General features: G+C 44.9%; 1 protein-coding gene across 13 annotated transcripts in view; it reads left to right on the forward strand.

The window, feature by feature from the left end:
* WWP2 (WW domain containing E3 ubiquitin protein ligase 2) overlaps positions 1–19224 on the forward strand; it is a 184180-nt gene that overhangs the window by 131079 nt on the left and 33877 nt on the right. For 12 of the 13 annotated variants that reach the window (XR_013410879.1, XR_013410880.1, NM_001267601.2 and 9 more), the window contains 1 exon segment: positions 19102–19191. Coding sequence is in view for 5 of the 13 variants with exons in the window: in NM_001267601.2 (NP_001254530.1) it covers positions 19102–19191 (90 nt within the window). In the remaining 8 variants the exon portion in view is untranslated. 13 annotated transcript variants of the gene reach the window in all.

Raw genomic sequence — 19224 nt, forward strand, 5'->3', positions numbered from 1 at the left:
AGGTGGGAGGATTGCTTGAGCCAAGAGTTAGAGGCAGCAGTGAGCTATGATCATGCCACTGTACCCCAGCCTGGACTACAGAGCGAGACCCCTGTCTCAGAAATAAAAATTAAATAAATCTGACAGCAAAGACCTTGGATGATAAGAAGACGGCCCCTGTAAGCCAAAGGGAAGTTCGAGTTTGGTTATATCGTGAGTGGAGATTACAAGCATGGACCTGGGAATCAAATAGCTCTGGGTTTGAAATCTCCCCACCATGTGACCTTGGCCAAATTACTTAGCCTCTTGGTAAGGTGGAGATAATCATCATACATATCTCCCCAGGAAGTTAAGGGACTCAAATAAGATGGTGAGCATGAAGCCCTCACTGACTGGCAGGTGTTACACCTGGTAAGTGGTATTTTTCAAGTGGTTGTGAAGGGGCCCTAAAGGAAGGGAATGCTTCTGAACCAGGAGGTGAAGCCCTTTCTCAGCAGCTCTGATCACAGTTGGGGCCAGCTCCCACTGCCCCTCCTGGTTATCAGTTTGGTGCGGAGGAAACCCACATCTGTATCACTCTAGTTGCTGGTGATCCGGCTGACGATGACTTGGCAGTGTGTGTCCTGTGAACCCTTGTAATTCATGAAGGAAAAAGGAAGGGTGTAAGGCCTCTTACTTGACTACAACGTGTTGTATTATTCTTTTTTTCCCCTCCCTTATCCCATCTCCTTATTCTGTTATTCTTAAGCCACTTTCTTTGTTGTTGTTGCTGTTGTTGTTTGAGACACGGTCTCACTCTTTTGCCCAGGCTGGAGTGCAATAGTACAATCTTGGCTCACTGCAGCCTTGACCTTCTGAGCTCAAGCTATTCTCCCACCTCAGCCTCCCAAGTAGCTGGGACTATAGGCCTGCACCACCACGCCCGGATAATTTTTGTTATTATTATTATTATTATTTTTTTTTTTGTAGAGACAAGGTTTCACCATGTTGCCCAGGCTGGCTTAAGCCACTTTCAAAAACCCAATTGTCAAAACAAAAATCCTTTACCTGAAGGCATATGTGACCTTTACCACATACGTATTGTTTTCCCAGCATGCACCACGCTACCTAACTCCGTCTCTTCAGAAAGTCCTGTTCAACATTCCTTCGCACCTCAAACCTGGAGAGAATTGGCAGGATTGACAGGCAGCTCTGAGACGTTTTTTTGTGAGGTTTTTGATTTTAGTGAAGGTTAAAGTGAAGAGCTCACTAATCAATTGCTTTGTGTCCAGCTACTCCCTACAGAGATATTTCTCTTTTGTATGTGGTAAGGAATACTCGAAAGACCTTTGTTTGGTTTATAATTTGAAGCCTGTATGTTATAATTTGGGGGGAACAGAGCAGAATCATGTTGGCAGAAAGGAGAGAAAATGGACGCCTGTGTCCCCAGTGAGCTGTTTGTTTTCTTTCCGCTGAGCGAATGCCTGGAAGGCCGGCCTCACTCCTGTGTCAGTCACAGGCAATTAGGGCTAATGGCTCAACATGTCTTTATGTAGGGTGTGTGTGAGGGTTACTGTTCTCGGGGATTGGGCACTTCCTGTTTCCAGGCAGCTGGAAAACTCCAGGCTCTGAAAACGCTCTTTATTCTAAGTCTGGCAGATCGAGCAGCCCAGGGAAGCCGATTCCCCTCCCTCATCCTGCCAGAGGCTGAAACATGTTTCTGAGGTAGAGCCTGAACAGCATCTCCTCCTTGGGGCATTTAGAACGTGATGAGGCCCACGTGTGGGCCTGGGGAGGCTGCTCCCCACTTGAACATCTACGATGGCCCGGAGAAGGGTGTCGGAGACCCAGTTTTCCAGCCCAGATGGCTTCCACGTGCCCTTCTAAATGACTAGGAGGGCTTTGCGGGCTGACTCAGGGCCTGGAGATCATCAGCCACCTACCTGGAGGCTGACTAGCACTGCTGAGTGTCTAAGAGGGAGTACGGCAGGCTTTTGGTTAGCTGATGGAAGCCAGAGAGAGCACGATTTCTGCCAGCGATCCTTCCTGTTCATAGGCCTGCCAGCCCCACCCCAGCTTACTTAAAAGTTTAGGAGATCCAGGCAAGGCAGGTTATTAACTTACTCCTGGTGTTCAGAGTTAGGGGACCAATGAGAGAATGAAATCTGTCATTTCTAATTCCAATACCAACAAAGGGTGTATTGTGGCGCAGGGATTGGAGTGCCATTTCATAGGAACTGCATCTTCTTGAGTTTGCAGAATGCCTTTATCTTTTATGAGGATATATAAATGCAGCGTCTGAATTGAGTATCTACTAGTGCCTAAGTTCTATATTCGAGGTTTTACACTGTTCATTCTTTCATTAGACAAATATCTGTTACTATTTAAGAGATGGCAGGTCCGGTGCCACGTGGCTATTTCAACCCAACAGAACTCATCATCTTACCCATCCCATCCTGGCTAGAACCTGGTCCTCCTCCTGGGAATGGTGCCACCATCTGCCCAGGTGACCTTCAAGCCATACATCTTTCCCCGTCCCTGACATCCATTCAGTCATCAAGCCCTGCCTCTGGGCCTCCAGACTGTGCTGTCTCAGCTTCCCATGCTGATCCTGCTTTGCGTTTATCACAGGTATAATTTGCATACCATTTATTGAGTGACCATCTCCTCCACCATACTCTAGGTGCCATACGGGCAGGGATTGTGTCTTTCTTATTTGCCTCTGCGTGTCCAGCACCTAGCACGTATGTACCTAGCCTGGCACATAGTGGGACTCCAGGAAATAGTTAAATGAAACAATGAGTCTCTCTTTTTTTTTTTATTTAAAATTTTATTTTACGATTTTTTTTATGACGCTTTAAGTTCTGGGGCACATGTGCAGAACATGCAGTTTTGTTATGTAGGTATACATGTGCCATGGTGGTTTGCTGTACCCATCAACCCGTCATCTACATTAGGTATTTCTCGTAATGCTATCCCTCTCCTAGCCCCGAATCCCTGACAGGCCCCGGTGTGTGATGTTCCCCGCCCTGTGTCCATGTGTTCTCATTGAAACAATGATTCTCTTAAACAACTCTTACATCTGCCCACGTGGCCACATGCTTTTGCAGTATTCCAGACCACATTACCATGATCTGTCACTCAAGTGACTGTTTTTACCCTTTCCCAATCTATTTTAACTTTTGTTTTTTTGAGACATGGTCTCACTCTGTCACCCAGGCTGGAGTGCAGTTGTGCAATCTTGGCTCACCGCAGCCTCAGCCTCATGGGCTCAAGTGATCCTCCCACCTCAGCCTCCTGAGTAGCTGGGACTACAGGCGCCTGCCACCACACCCAGCTAATTTTGTTTATTTTCATAGACACAAGGTCTCCCTATGTTTCCAAGGCTGGTCTCAAACACCTAGGCTCAAACAGTCCTCCTGCCTTGGCCTTCCAAAGTGCTGGGATTACAGGCATGAGCCACTGTGCCCAGCCCTGTTTTAACTTTTAAAAATAAAACTCTGATCATGACCTTTCACCACTTGGAATGCTCCAGTGGCTTCATATTGTCTTTGTGAATAAATCCCCAAATCCTAGGCCTAAAAAGGCCTGTGTAATATGACCACACCTACCCCTCAAGCCTTCAGTGGGATCCACTCCACGTCTCTGCCTAAGCCATGATAACTTAACTTTATTTATTTATTTATTTATTTATTTATTTATTTTTGAGACAGAGTCTCGCTCTGTCGCCTGGGCTGGAGTGCAGTGGCCGGATCTCAGCTCACTGCAAGCTCCGCCTCCCGGGTTTACGCCATTCTCCTGCCTCAGCCTCCCGAGTAGCTGGGACTACAGGCGCCCGCCACCTCGCCCGACTAGTTTTTTTGTATTTTTTAGTAGAGACGGGGTTTCACCATGTTAGCCAGGATGGTCTCGATCTCCTGACCTCGTGATCTGCCCGTCTCGGCCTCCCAAAGTGCTGGGATTACAGGCTTGAGCCACCGCGCCCGGCCAATAACTTAACTTTAATTTGACAAATGCATCACCCTCTCTCCGGACTTAGGACCCTCCCCTGTGCTGGTCGCTCTTTTTGAAACCTTCCTTGCCATCTTGTCCATTAATTCCTATACATCCTCAAGTGTCAACTTAAATCAGTAAATCCTCTGGGACTCCTCCCTGATTCCTGGCAGACAAGAGGAAGCGTGTCCTTCCTCTGTCACTCTTCTCACACCTGTCATTGCTTGTTTTCTGCCTCTCTGCTGTTCTTGGCTCTGCACGCCAAGGTGGCCAGGAGCCTGGCAGAGAGTAGGCCCCCAAGACTTGTTTGTAATGAATGGATGAATACTTTTAAATGCCATCTTTTTTTTTTTCTTTCCTTCACCTAGATGAATGTTTTTTGCTTCTTTGATGCCTCAAAGAAAGAACAACTATGACAGCAATATTGCATTTTCTTCCCAAGGGCAAGAAAGTTGAGCCTAATGCTGTCATTCACTGGGTTGACTGGCTTTGGGTTCAAATATGCATCTCTTGTAGTTCAGAATACTATTTTTTTTTTTTTGAGACGGAGTGTTACTCTGTTGTCCAGGCTCCATCTTCCAGGTTCAAATGATTGTCATGCCTCAGCCTCCCAAGTAGCTGGGAGTACAGGCATGCACCACCATGCCTGGCTAATTTTTTGTATTTTTTGGTAGGGCCAGGGTTTCACCATGTTGGCCAGGCCGTGCTCGAACTCCTGACCTCAAGTGATCCACCCTCCTCGGCCTCCCAAAATGCTGGGATTACAGGAGTGAGCCACTGCACCCAGCCCTCAGAATGCTCTTCTCTGTTCATAAAGGATCGCGTTTCCCGCACTGGCAGATACTGTGCAGCACGGCTCATCTTCACTGAGGCAATTGAGCTAAGCTTGATTGCTTTCTGGGCCCTCCAGGGGACTCTGTCTTTCTAACTTTATCTTCTCAGCTCATCCAATTTCCCTTACTGAGTGACAGGAGCAAGGTTCTCTTGAGGATCTAATGGCTCTATTTTTCAGGTTACTGCTTTTTTTTTTTTTTTTTTTTTTTTAAATTGAGATGGGGTCTCGCTCTGTCACCCAGGCTGGAATACAGTGGCATAATCATGGCTCACGGCAGCCTCAAATTCCCAGGCTTAAGTAATCTTCCTGCCTCGGCCTCCTGAGTAGCTAGGACTACAGGCGCATGCCACTATTCTCAGCTATTTTTTTTTATTTTTTAATTTTTTTAGTAGAGTGAGGGTCTTACTCTGTTGCCTGTGTGGATCTCAAACTCCTGGGCTCAAGCGATCTTCCCGCCTTGGCCTCCCAAAGTGCTGGGATTCCAGGCATGAGCCACTGCGCCTAGCTGCGTTGTCTTTTTGAAATACGCAGCAGATGAGACTTTGGCCATATGTGGTTACACGCATCAGAACATTTTAAGAACTGAAGGCTGCTGAAACCTGGGCTGCAGAGGTCCAAATACAGCACTCCCCATCCCTTTTTCTCTGTCCCCATCTGTAAGCCCTCCTGCTTTCCATAACTTTTAAATTAACTAGCATAAAAGAAGCCAACTGGAGGGGTATGAAGTTTTCAGGTTGCAAATGTCTATGAAAGGAGGGGTGCCAGGAAGGTTTGGGGGGTCCTGGTGAGATAGTGGTTCAGGTCGTGGGCAACGGGAAGCGAGGCTGCTTTGGTCTGTGGGCCGTGTATTTGTTTTTTTTTCAGTGCTTAGCCCACTTTGGGGATCCAACGCTCATTATCAATGAGCCAACTGTGTGTACATGGCTTAGATAAACTCCAAGCGTGTCCCTTACAGTCTTTGCAGCTCCCTCGGTCCCACACACACAGAGGCACATTATTTTGCCCTGGCAGCCAGCACGCCACTGTGGTTTCTTACATAACGGAGGGCGTTGTGTTTGGACTGCTGACTTACCTCAGCTCTGCCATTTCACACCATGCTTTTTCTCCCGCAGCCATTGGCTGCCCCGTCTATTTCCTGCCTCTGAGTGGAATTAATTGAGGAGGGATGTTTTCTAGATCTTTCGGATTTGCCATCTCCTCTACCCCCCTGCCCAATTATGGATATCCAGAGGCACTCTCTTGAGATGGCCCTTAAGACACTATCAAGGACGATAGCCTTGTAAGAGTTCTTGGATGTTTGCTTGTGGGGACACTCTAAGAGATGTTGGAATTTGGAGCTTCTCTGCTAAGTTATAAACCAGGCGCTGCCATTGAATTTCATTCCAAACTCAACTTCAGCACTAGCCAAAGAGCCTTACCCAAGAAGTTTTAAAACTGTACTTCTCAAAACTATTTGTGAGAAAACAGTCCTTTTTGGTTGTTGTTTTGTTTTAATTTATTTTAAAATATTCTGTCTATTGTGAATCCTTTTATTCTATACTCTGCTCAATGAGACAAATCTATTGAGCACATATGTGCATATTACAGTAGTGTCAGATTGGCACAAAAGTTCCTAAAGTGGGCCAGGCATGGTGGCTCATGCCTGTAATCTCAGCACTGTGGGAGGCCGAGTCAGGAGGATTGGTTGAGTCCAGGAGTTTGAGACCAGCCTGGGCAAATTAGCAAGATTTTGTCTCTACAAAAAATACAAACAAAAATATCAGCTGTGTGCACCTGTGTTCCTAGCTACTCTGGAGGCTGAGGCAGGAGGATCGCATAAGTCCTGGAGGTCGAGGCTGTAGTGAGCTGTGTTCAAGTCACTGCTCTTCAGCCTGGATGACTGAGTGAGACCCTGTCTCAGTTAAAAGAAAAAAAAGTTTCTAAGTGCTTAGAAACTTCAGTACTTTTCTGGTCGCAGAACAGTAACAGTTTGGCCTGTGGGCCATTCTTTGAGTAGCTTCAGATTAAAGGATTACACTGCGAGCATCTGTATCTTTCCTCCAGTTTGTTTCTTTGCTTACTGTGGTTTAGTTCATGACTCTGCAGGGATTATTACATGCTTAGGTCACATGGAATAGTGCATGTTTCTGGCTTCCTCATCACCGTCTCAGAACTTAAACTCTTATTTCCAAAGATTCTACTGTTGTCGGAGGCTGGGCCATGAAATGTCTTCACCTTATGTGTGTGTATTCATGCATAATTACTCATTTTCATATCTACTGCACCTTCTTTCCTTTTTTTGGAGACAGGATCTCATTTTGTCACCCAGGCTGGAGTACAGTGGCATGATCATAGCTCACTGCAGCCTCAACTTCCTTAGCTCAAGCAATCCTCCTGCCTCAGCCTCCCAAGTAGCTGGGACTACAGGCGTGCACCACCATGCCCAGCTAATTTTTGTACTTTTTGTAGAGACAAGGTCTTGCTATGTTACCCAGGCTGATCTCCAACTCCTGGAGGCTCAAGAGATCCTCCTATCTTGGCCTACCAAAGTGCTGGGATTACAGGTGTGAACCACCGTGCCCAACCTTACTACGCTTTCTTGAGAGCTTCTCAAGAGCAAGGAATATTGTGTCCGTCTTTGTGTTCCCTGCACCCAGCACACAACTTGGCTTCCAAGGAGAGGGAATGATGTGTTACATGAGTGGGAAAATGATACCACATTCTCAGTGGCCCTTAAAATTTTTTAAAGTTTCTTTTTGATCTTATTATAAAAGCCCATTGATGGAAAATTAGAAAAAAATAGGAGGCAGGAGAAGAACAATACATAGCATAGTACCAACAGTTAACAAACACCCACCCAGATCTGACCATTGGTATTTCTTTTTTTTTTTTTTTGAGACGGAGTCTCGCTCTGCCGCCCAGGCTGGAGTGCAGTGGCCTGATCTCAGCTCACTGCAAGCTCCGCCTCCCGGGTTCACGCCATTCTCCTGCCTCAGCCTCCTGAGTACCTGGGACTACAGGCGCCCGCCACCTCACCTGGCTAGTTTTTTTGTATTTTTTTTTTGTTTGTTTTTTTTGTTTTTTTTTTGGAGACGGAGTCTCGCTCTGTCGCCCAGGCTGGAGTGCAGTGGCGCGATCTCGGCTCACTGCAAGCTCCGCCTCCTGGGTTTACGCCATTCTCCTGCCTCAGCCTCCTGAGTAGCTGGGACTACAGGCGCCCGCCACCGCGCCCGGCTAATTTTTTGTATTTTTAGTAGAGAGGGGGTTTCACCGTGGTCTCGATCTCCTGACCTTGTGATCCGCCCGCCTCGGCCTCCCAAAGTGCTGGGATTACAGGCGTGAGCCACCGCGCCCGGCCATTTCTTTTGCACCTTGCGTGTATTTTTTTTTTTTTAAACACTAACTACAGCTATTGTGTATCATAAGTGTTTCTAATGTGCTGGGGACTGCGCAGTTTCCTACGTAGATTATTTCATGCAGTCTTCCCTCTGTGAGAGAGCTACTTTTATCCTCATCTTGCAAGTGAGGAGAACTTAAGCAATTTGCCAGGCACCACATATGCAGATACACATATAACACACATCTACCAAAATGTGATAATCTTCCAATATATGCTTTTAAAATTCATTCATTTTTATTGTAAAATATTGTAAGCATGCAGATACAATTGGAGAAGAATGTAAGAAATACCTGTGGCTTACCATCTTTAGCTCTGTGCTGCATTTGCTACAGGTCTCCCCCTGTTTTTCTGTTTGTTTGTTTGTTTTGTTTTTGAGACAGAATCTCTGTCACCCAGGCTGGAATGCAGTGGCATGGTCTCAGCTTACTGCAGCCTTTACTTTCCAGGCTCAGGTGATCCTCTCACTTCAGCCTCTCGAGTACCTGAGACCACAGGCACATCCTACCATGCCAGGCTAATTTTTGTAATTTTTGTAGAGGTAGGGTTTTACTGTGTTGCTCAGGCTGGTCTCGAACTCCTGGGCTCAAGCGATCTGCTCCCCTAAACCTCCCAAAGTGCTGGGATTACAGGCGTAATCACCGTGCCCAGCCCCTGAAGAGGTCTTTTAACCACTTGTTTTTAATCCCTTGATGTGTAAGATGTTACCAGTACAGCTGAAGGTTCCGTGAACTCTCTGATCTCATTCCCTGTATACAGTGATACATGGGACTTGGGACATGCATTTAAACTGCTATACGGTATTCTGTTAATGAATAGATAAAAATTTACCCATTTACTTGTTTCTAGACAGCTATAAACAATGGCTGCAGTAGGCTGGGCACAGTGGCTCACGCCTGTAATCCCAGCACTTTGGGAGGCTGAGGTGGGCAGATCACAAGGTCAGGAGTTCGAGACCAGCCTGGCCAATATGGTGAAACCCCATCTCTACTAAAAGTGCAAAAATTAGCCGAGTGTGGTGGTGCATGCCTGTAGTCCAAGCTACTCGGGAGACTGAGGCAGAAGAATGGCTTGAACCCGGGAGGAAGAGGTTATAGTGAGCCGAGATTATGCCACTGTACTCCAGCCTGGGCGACAGAGCGAGTCTCCATCTCAAAACAAAAAAAATCAAAACAAAACAAACAGTGAAACAATGGCTGCAGTAAGGTTTTCCTGTGCATGCCTTTTTGTGTACATAGTTTTTTCTTTTTCTTTTTCTTTTTTTTTTTTTTGAGACAGAGTCTTGCTCTGTTCCCCAGGCTGGAGTGTGCAGTGGCACAATCTCGGCTCACTGCAACCTTCGCCTCCCAAGTTCAAGCGATTCTCCTGCCTCAGCCTCCCAAGTAGCTGGGATTACAGGCGCCCACCACCATGCCTGGCTAGTTTTTGTTTTTTTTCAGTAGAGACACGGTTTTGCCATGTTAGCCAGGGTGGTCTCGAACTCCCAGCCTCAGGTGATCTGCCCACCTCGGCCTCCCAGAGTGCTAGGATTACAGGTGTGAGCCACTGCACCTGGCCAGTTATTTCTTAAAGGTTTGTACAGTAACTGGAATTTCTGCATTATAGGAAATGAAGATCTTCAAGTGTAGTAGATATTATCAAATTGCCTGAATCACCTAACCAGTTCGCACTCCTGTGAACATGCGTAAGCATTCCTGCTAAAACTTAGTGTTGTCAGTTGTGTTTCATGTGGGCCAGTCTAATGGGCGTGAATGGTACGTCTTTGAGGATTCAGTTTGAAGTTCCCTGATTACTATTGAGATTGAACCTCTTTTCACGTGCTTTTATTAGGTTCTTTGGTTTCTTCTTTTGTAAATTGCCTATTTATTTTTGTTCATTTTTAAAATTTGTCTGTATATATATTTATTTTTAATCTGCAGGATTCTTTTTTGTTGTTTTTGTTTTTTTTGAGATGGAGTTTCACTCTTGTTGCCCAGGTTGGAGTACAATGATGTAATCTTGGCTCACCGCAACCTCCGCCTCCCGGGTGCAAGCAATTCTCCTGCCTCAGCCTCCCGAGTAGGTGGGATTACAGGCATGTGCCACCACACCCAGATAATTTTTTTTTGTATTTAGTGGAGATGGGAATTCACCATGTTGGTCAGGCTGGTCTTGAACTCCTGACCTCAGGTGATCCACCTGCCTCGGCCTCCCAAAGTGCTGGAATTACAGACATGAGCTATCACACCCGTCCAATCTGCAGGATTCTTAATAATGCTAGATACAAATTGCTTCTCAATTATATGCATTGCAAATATTTGCTGCCAGTCTGTGGCTTGTCTTTTCACTTTGTTTATGGTGCCTTTTATTGTACAAGAGTTAATAATTTTAAATAGCCAAATCTGTGATCTTTTTCATGTGTCTTTCGTGTTTTGTCTAAAATTTTTCCCTACTCCGAAGTTATATAAAAATGTTACAGGCCACACTTGGTGGTTCATGCCTGTAACTTCAGCACTTTGGGAGGTTTAGGCAGGTAGATTGCTTGAGCCCAGAAGTTCAAGACCAGCCTGGACAGCAAAAGGTTAAAAATAATTTTTTAGAAGCTGGGTGCAGTGGCTCACGCCTATAATCCCAGCACTTTTGGGAGGCTGAAGCAGGAGGATTGCTTGAGCCCAGGAGTTCAAAACCACCCTGGGTAATATGACGAGACCCCGTCTCTATTTTTCAAAAAGAGAATTAAAAGGATTTTTTATAGATGCATATATTTTAATGTTGCCAACTTTTTTTTTTTTTTCTTTGAGGTGGAGTCTTGCTCTGTCACCCAGGCTGGAGTGCAGTGGCGCAATCTCAGCTCACTGCAACCTCCACCTCCTTGACTCAAGCGATTCTCCTGCCTCAGCCTCCGGAGTAGCTGGGACTACAGGTGCGTGCCACCATATCTGGCTAATTTTTTGTATTTTTAGTAAAGCCAGGGTTTCACCATATTAACCAGGGTGGTCTCAAACCATTGACCTCAGGTGATCTCCCCGCCTCGGCCTCCCAAAGTGCTGGGATTACAGGCGTGAGTGCCTGGCCAGTGTTGCCAGCCTTTATGGAGGAGCTTGGGCAAAGATAAAAAAGATAGGAAGAAAGAGTTAATTCAGGAGCTTTGGTAGCTGCTCCCATGCCATCCTGTGTTTGGAAGGCATAAAGTGCTGGTTGTTGAGTTATTAAAAGGTTAGTGTGCTTAGATTTAAAGGCTAGTTCCTTATTTCAGGAAGGGTCCTTTGGGGAAGGACTGAGTTTAACACATTTCCCACCCAGTTTACAAAGGACCTACTGAAGCACTAAACACAGTGCACAGGAGGTATGTTCCATTGCAGACAGATTTCTGACTCATAAAACAGCCTGAAAAGATTCCTACAGAAGAAATACATCTTATGGTTCTCCCCGGAAGTGGCGAAAGCTTGGGGGAAGAACAGGACTTGGCTCAGAAACATTTATTATAGGAGCATAGAGTAAGAAAATGTGATTTTATGTAACTTTTGCCTGTGGGGAGCTGAACTTCTGAAGAGGCAGCTTAAAGAATACTTGAGTACTTCCAGTGTATTCTTCCTAAGTTTAATTTTTGTCTGAGTAACCAGCAAGACGTCTTTTCTTTAGGGCGTGAAAGGGTTCCGATGTGGTCTTATTTTCTTTTTTTTGAGATGGAGTCTCGCTCTGTCGCCCAGTCTGGAGTGCAGTGGCGCGATCTCGGCTCACTGCAAGCTCCGCCTCCTGGGTTCATGCCCTTCTGCTTCAGCCTCCTGAGTAGCTGGGACTACAAGGCGCGTGTCCCCACACCCGGCTAATTTTTTTGTGTTTTTAGTAGAGACGGAGTTTCATGTGGTCTTATTTTCTAATGGAGAGAGTGGATTTTGATTGAGTTAGCTTTACTAATAATACCCAGTGCCTGTGTCAATAAAAAGTAAGCAAATTAATGAATAATACAAGCTGATAATGCTCCTACCAAGACTGAAATTTGGAGCATTTTGGTATACAATTTATAAGGGCCATTTGAAGATAATTTCTATTAGCCAGGTGTGGTAGCAAGTCCCTGTAATCCCGGCTACTTGGGAGGCTGAGGCAGGAGAATCACTTGAACCTGGGAGGTAGAGGTTACAATCAGTCAAGATTGCACCACTGCATTCCAGCCTGGGTGACAGAACGAGACTTCGCCTCTAAATAAATAAATAAATAGAGAATTTCTCTAATACTCACTTGAACTCTTTGCCCAGCTTTAATCCCTTTTAGCTTAATCCTATTCTTGGTGAAATGGTGATTCTCTTCAAACAAGTGAATCTGACCAAGAAATATGGTGATCAGAATGGCTGAACACATACTGTAACAATGGGTAATTGAGCATTAATTTCCTGAAGACATATAGGAAACCTTTGACAGGAAAACGTGGTTCAGAAGACCAGACAACTTCCTTTCCGGTAACATGAGAGAGATGTTGATGTTGTTCTAATAATGAGATAGAGATATTTAGCCTTTAACCTGTTAAGATGGCAGTTGTGAGTGAATTGGGATGTGGGGGTGGAACATGGTTCATATACAACTGAACCAAAGGTAGCTAACATCCATCAGAGCAAAGGTAATTTAGGGAAAAGAAAAAGTACCTAAGATTAATTGCAGTTGGAGACTGCTTTTAAAGTACTTTGAAGTACAAAGACCTCATGTAGTCCATGATCCAACCAAATGTTACTCATTGAAGGCCAAGGAGCAATGTGTTGGGTAGGGACTTAAAACAAGCTTGGTGCTTTGAACACTGTTCCTGAAAGCATCAATGGAAGCTATTGAGGGGGACAGGAGATGACCCACGTGACCAAGATGCAGTGTTGAGACCCATGGGTAGTTTGATTGAAAAGCCTTTTAATCTCAGTGTGAACGAGTTGCTTATAAGGGACAGAAATGTAACCTCTGACAGGGATGTGCTGATGAAAAGTTGATACCAGTGTCACTTTCTTGGCATGGGGGGACCAAACCAAGACAGTTGGAGGCTCCATCTATGTGGGTCAGTGGCCACTGAGGAGGAACAGGAATCAGGAGGCTCGTCTGGTTGCTGATAGAATCCACCGACTGTGCTGTGTGAATGAAGGGGAGAGATTTGTGTGAATTATGAATAGCCGTGCAGGTGAGGGAGGAGTGAGGTTCTGTGAGAAAGGAAGGAAGGTCAGGTCGTGGATCAGGGAGGACCCACAGGGACATTTAATCTGAGCAGGGGTCCAGTTGCAAAAGGGAAAAATGTAGATACCAAAAAAGGTGATGGAAGAAAGCTCTTGTTCCTCTGGTAACTATTCTTCTCGCTAAGCCAGTTGAGGGGGGTTCATAGAAGGACATTGAGCTTTGTGGGACAATAATAGTCCCTGAAAGAGAGACTTTCATTTCCAGCATCAGCTGCGATCAAAGATGGAAGGGTGGGCCTTATCTGGGCCTGTGTCCTCTGAAGACCTGCTGAAACTGTTGAATATAAGGGAAGAGGACTCAGCACTGATTTCATTTCTGGCAGTGTGTGGGAATACCACTGTCAATTACAGACATTTATTTCATGGAATTTGAAGCGTTACCCTACCTTCATATTAAAACATTAGCCAAAGTGTAATCAATGTTTCTCTCCTTGTCTCAAATGAACATAAAAGATGTCAAAAGTGGAGACTGCTGATAATATGAAAGTTAAAAGAATTTTTTGAATAGAGAAAAATGGCTGGGCGTGGTGGCTCACACCTGCAATCCCAGCACTTTGGGAGGCCAACATGGTGAAACTCCGTCTGTACTAAAATACAAAAAAATTAGCCGGGTGTGGTGGCACATACCTCCCAGCCACTCAGGAGGCTGAGGCAGGGGAATCGCTTGAACCCAGGAGGTAGAGGTTGCAGTGAGCCGAGATTGTGCCATTGCACTCCAGCCTGGTGACAGAGCAAGAATCCATCTCAAAAAAGAAGAAAAAGAAAAGAAAAGAATAAAGAAAAATGTGTTTAAGTTTTGTTTTTAAACTCCAATTGCTACTCTAACAGATATTTTGTCTTTAATAAAAGGGGCAGCCCCTCAAATATTAGTTTTCCAAATAGTGACTGAAAAATGAGCATACTAATATTAGGGCTTTTGTGCCACAAAACTGCCCAAAGAACTGTTTTCAAGGAAGGGAAGGATGCAGCTAAATTCTTAGGGAGTGCTGGAGAGTTCTCAGCTACTTAAATCGCATTAGGAGCAGATGTTATAAAAGAGAGGCTTGCTGCCGTTGGCGCTCAGCGCTTTCATTTTTTAATACTTACCCTTAAGCCAAATATCTTTCTCAGGACTTTCTTCATTTCCAAATTCAGATGAACAAAGAGGGTATCAGATTTGCTCCTCTGTTACCGAGCAGACAGAAGGTATTTGGAGAATACTGTAGTATGTCGGCTGCCTTCTGTGCTAGAAGGCCCTGCCAAATCCCCACAGATGGAACACCAGCCTCTTGAGCTGGCAATATTGTTACTCCTTTGTCTTCAAATCAGAAGGGCATTCAGAGGGAGAAGATCTTTGACTATTCCTAGTGCATATTTTCTTTCTTTCTTTCTTTCTTTCTTTTTTTTTTTTTTTTTGAGTTGGGGTCTGTTGCCTAGGCTGGAGTGCAGTGGTATGATCATGGCTCACTGCAGCCTCCAACTCCCGGGCTCAAGTGATCCTTCTGCCTCAGTCTCCTGAGTAGGTATGATTACAGGTATATGCAAGCACATCTGCCTATTTTTAAAAATTTTTTTATAGAGATGGGATCTTGCTATGTTGCCCAAGCTGGCCTCAAACTCCTGGCTTCAAGTGATCCTCCTGCCTCAGCCTCTCAAAGTTCTGGTACTGCAGGCATGAGCCACTGTACCTGGCCCTAGTGTGCATTTTCATCTGACCACTTTTGCCAGATCCTGCCCTTTTGGTAAAAATACTAAAGGGAATATGAAAATCTCCCTTTTGCAGTGGGAGGAACCAGGGCATCTGTGTCAAATCCCCAGGATTCTCATCAGTCAGAGCCTTGAGCAAGAATGCCCAGGAGAGAAAACATCCCTAGGTGCTATTTAATGGTGTTTGCCATGTTAAATAAGTGAGCAAGAGGCCATTAGCCTGAGGCTGTCTCTGTACTTCAAATTCTTACATAGTGAACTACAACCTAACTTACTACGGAAACCAACCAAAACCCAAATTAGGAGTGTGTGTTTTTTGTAACAAATAGCTGGGTTTCAGCCAGTCACAGGCAGGTGGCTGATCAGACCATGCCCAGTTAAGGCAGATGCCCAGCTGTAGCCATTTAGATGATTTCTCTACCTTGCTTCCATGTTCAGCCTCTAAAGACTTGCTCCTCTCACTGCGTGGCAGTGCTCTCTGAACCTCTCCTGGTTCTGAGTGCTGCCCAGTTCATGGATCATTCTTAAATAAATTTGGTTAAATTTATTTTGTCTAATGTTTGTCTTTAAACAGTAGTGCTCTGGTCCTCAACCAAGAGTTGTCCACTTTGGGGATTGTGTAGAACCTCTAGATCTCACTGTTCTTGGGGCCAGGCCTCCTAGTGGTGCAAAATGTGTAGCTTCGTCCAGAAAATCAGATCTGAGCAGAGGATTGTGATTAAAATGGAACCTAGAAATGAAGACTGTGGACCCATTACAGGTTGAGCGTTTCTGTGCTGAAATGCCCCCAAATCCAGAACTTTTTGAGTTCTGACATGATGCTTAAAGGAAATACTCATTGGAGAATTTAGGATTTCAGGTTTTCAGATTAGGGATGTTCAGCTGGTATGTATTCTGCAGATATTCTAAAATCTGAAAACGAAAGTCCAAAATCTGAAACACTTCTGGTCCCAAGCATCTAGAGAAGGGCCTACTCAACCTGTATAATTCCTCCCTAGTCATTTCGATCCTACCTCGATGCCAGTGCTAGGAAAACTGCTCACTTTGAGATCAGCATTGGGAAGGCATCTGGCACATGGTGGCCATGTAGAAGAGCCCCTATAAATTTCAGTTCATCTTCCTTTTCTTCCTGTTCTTCCTTCCTGCAAAGCATGGTGAAATTCATGGGCTTGGGGGGCAGAGCTGAGTTTGAATCTCATTGAAGAGTTACATAGTTTCTCTGAGCCTCAGTTTCCTCAGTGGTGATGGTAATTCCACCTTAAAGAATGGAGGCAAGGATTGCATACATGGTGTAAGCCTGTAGCTCATGGTAGATTCTCAGTGGTGATGGTGCCTCCTCTGCTTCTTCCTTACCTTGAAAACCTTATGTATCTGTTCCTTTTTTTTTTTTTTTTTGAGACTGAGTCTTGCTGTGTCGCCCAGGCTGGAGTGCAGTGGCACAATCTCGGCTCACTGCAAGCTCCACCTCCCAGGTTCACGCCATTCTTCTGCCTCAGCCTCCCAAAGTAGCTGTGACTACAGGTGCCCGCCACCACACCCGGCTAATTTTTGTATATTTTTAGTAGAGATGGGGTTTCACTGTGTTAGCCAGGATGATCTCCATCTCCTGACGTCATGATCCGCCTACTTCAGCCTTCCAAAGTGCTGGGATTACAGGCGTGAGCTACTGTGTCTGGCCTTATGTATCTGTTTCTGGACTAGCTTCTGAGGGGCTGATCAATGCAGTCCACTAACCAGACATCCCAGTTTAAATGAGAAATGGCATTAAGTACAGGTGGTATCTATCAGTGTAGACACATCAGGCTTAATAGTAGAAGTTAGGACACTTTTGTTCGTATACAGTTAGCTCTGCTCTAACATATGTGCCCCTAAAAGTCACCACGTGATGCAAAATTATGCAGTTAAAACACAGAGGGGCTAGGCACGTTGGTTTGTGATACTAGCACTTTGAGAGGCTGAAGTGGGAGGATTATTTGAGCCCAAAAGTTCAGGGCCAGCCTCAGCAAAGCAAGACCCCAAGTCTACAAAATAAAATGATTAGCTAGGCCTGGTGGCATGCACTTGTTTCCCTAGCTACTTGGGAGGCTGAGGCAGAGGTATCACTTGAACCCAAGAATCAGAGGCTGCAGTGAACTTTGATCACACCACCACACTCCAGCTTGGGCAACAGAGCAAGACTCTGTCTTTAAAAAAATAAAAATAAAAATATGTTAAGAGGATAAAAACCACAGGGCTTCTGGGGAAAAATGAGTAGGACGTAATGCTAAAAAAATTTGTCAGTGACACATTAAAAAAAAATAGGAACCTAATAATGATAGCAGTTTTACACATGTTAAATGATTACGAAATAGATAACACTACAGTAAATATGGCATTTTCTCTTGAGAAGACCTGAAGTTTGCTTGTGGAAGCAGGTGTCAGAAGTTGGAGCTTGTGAGTATTACTGTGAACTGGTGCATGCAGGGCTATCTGAAATCAGATGGGAGTTGTAACTCCAGATGTTGACAGTGTAGCCTGTTAATACACTGTAAACTGAGGAGGCTGCTAGATACCTGTGGGTTTTGTGTATTCTTGTGTCACTCGGTTTAGCTGGGGGAAGTTTTCTGTGTTCATCTAGTGTTTCTCACAGACAAAATCATGCATAAGCAAACAGAATTTCCATTATGCTCACATTGTCCGCTTCTCTGTATCAGTAGCATTGGAACAGATTTGCATTTTTAAAACAAGCATTACAGCAGAACTGACTGTAGTAGCTTGCCAGAAAAGGTCAATTTCTCCTAGACAGTACCCAAAAGTAGTAAATAAATTCAGTGTAAAACATAAAGGCCTGCAGTACCATTAATATCCTTGAGAAAGTGGTAAGCATTATATAAATACATTTTTACATCCTTTATATATAGGTTACTATGTTCTGGGGAAGTAGAGTTATTGTCAGACATCATGCAAATAACAGGAGTGTGGAGAATGGGTGGTCCTTGGCTGTATTTTGTACTGATCAGTCTTGTGTCTTATCTCTGAATCACCTGATACTTTGGCATTCTTTCAGTAGTGCAGATGAGCCACCCTCAGCACCTTGAGCTTATATTAGCTTACAAACAGACTTGACTTTATAAGTGGAGCAGTATAAAATAACAATACATTGTGTTTCTGTATTCACCCAGATCTCTTTTAAGATATGCTGTAAATGAATCCTATATTACAAAAATAAATGTAAGCATGAATATATATGATGCTCGGAGAACAGGGGTAGTCATAGAACCTGACTTTAAGCCGGGTGCAGTGGCTCACTCCTATAATGCCAGCACTTTGGGAGGCCAAGGTGGGCGGATCTTCTGATTGAGCTCAGGAGTACCAGACCAGCCTTGGCAACGTGGTGAGACCCGTCTCTATCAAAAATTAAAAAATAAAAATAGCTGGGCATGGTGATGTGTGCCTGTAGTCCCAGCTACTTGGGAGACTGAGGTGGGAGGATTGCTTGAGCCTGGGAGGTGGAGGCTGCAGTGAGCTGAGATTGCACCACTGTACTTCAGCCTGGGCAACAGAGTGAGACCCTGTCTCATTAAAAAAATAAAGAATCTGTGACTTTAACAGGTTGGGTAGATGAAAAAGACTGGAGGGCCTATAGATGATCTTTTGGAGGGGTCTGTGAAACCCAGAAATTGCAATACAAATTTTTGTCATAAGTGCATTTTGAAGGGAAAGGGTCCTCATCTTTCATCACGTTTCCAAAGGGACCTTTGATTGTGAAATGGTGGAGAAATGCTAAATTGATTTTTAAATCCATGGAATATATATTCCTACGGGTCATTTAGGGAAATTTAGAGTGATCTATAGTGGATGCTGGTCCATTGATTCCATACAGGGGAGCTATTATAGTTTCTTCAAGAAGCACTCCTGGCTGGCACCCTCAGCCACGCAGGAACCGGCTTCACCATTGGGTCAACCTCACATGTCATCTTTGATGCTTCTTGTAAATTAGCCACATGAGTGGTGAAGGTCTTCCTTTCTAACAGGGGCCTATGCCTTTCCACTGTGTGTCTCATGCTACCCTTGACTTTATTTTTCAGATGGGAACAGCGAGAGCTGCCCAATGGACGTGTCTATTATGTTGATCACAATACCAAGACCACCACCTGGGAGCGGCCGCTTCCTCCGGGGTAAGTCATCCCCTGAGAAGACCTGAGACTCTG

Source organism: Macaca mulatta, chromosome 20 (genome assembly GCF_049350105.2).
Source record: "Macaca mulatta isolate MMU2019108-1 chromosome 20, T2T-MMU8v2.0, whole genome shotgun sequence".
Lineage (NCBI taxonomy): Eukaryota > Metazoa > Chordata > Mammalia > Primates > Cercopithecidae > Macaca > Macaca mulatta.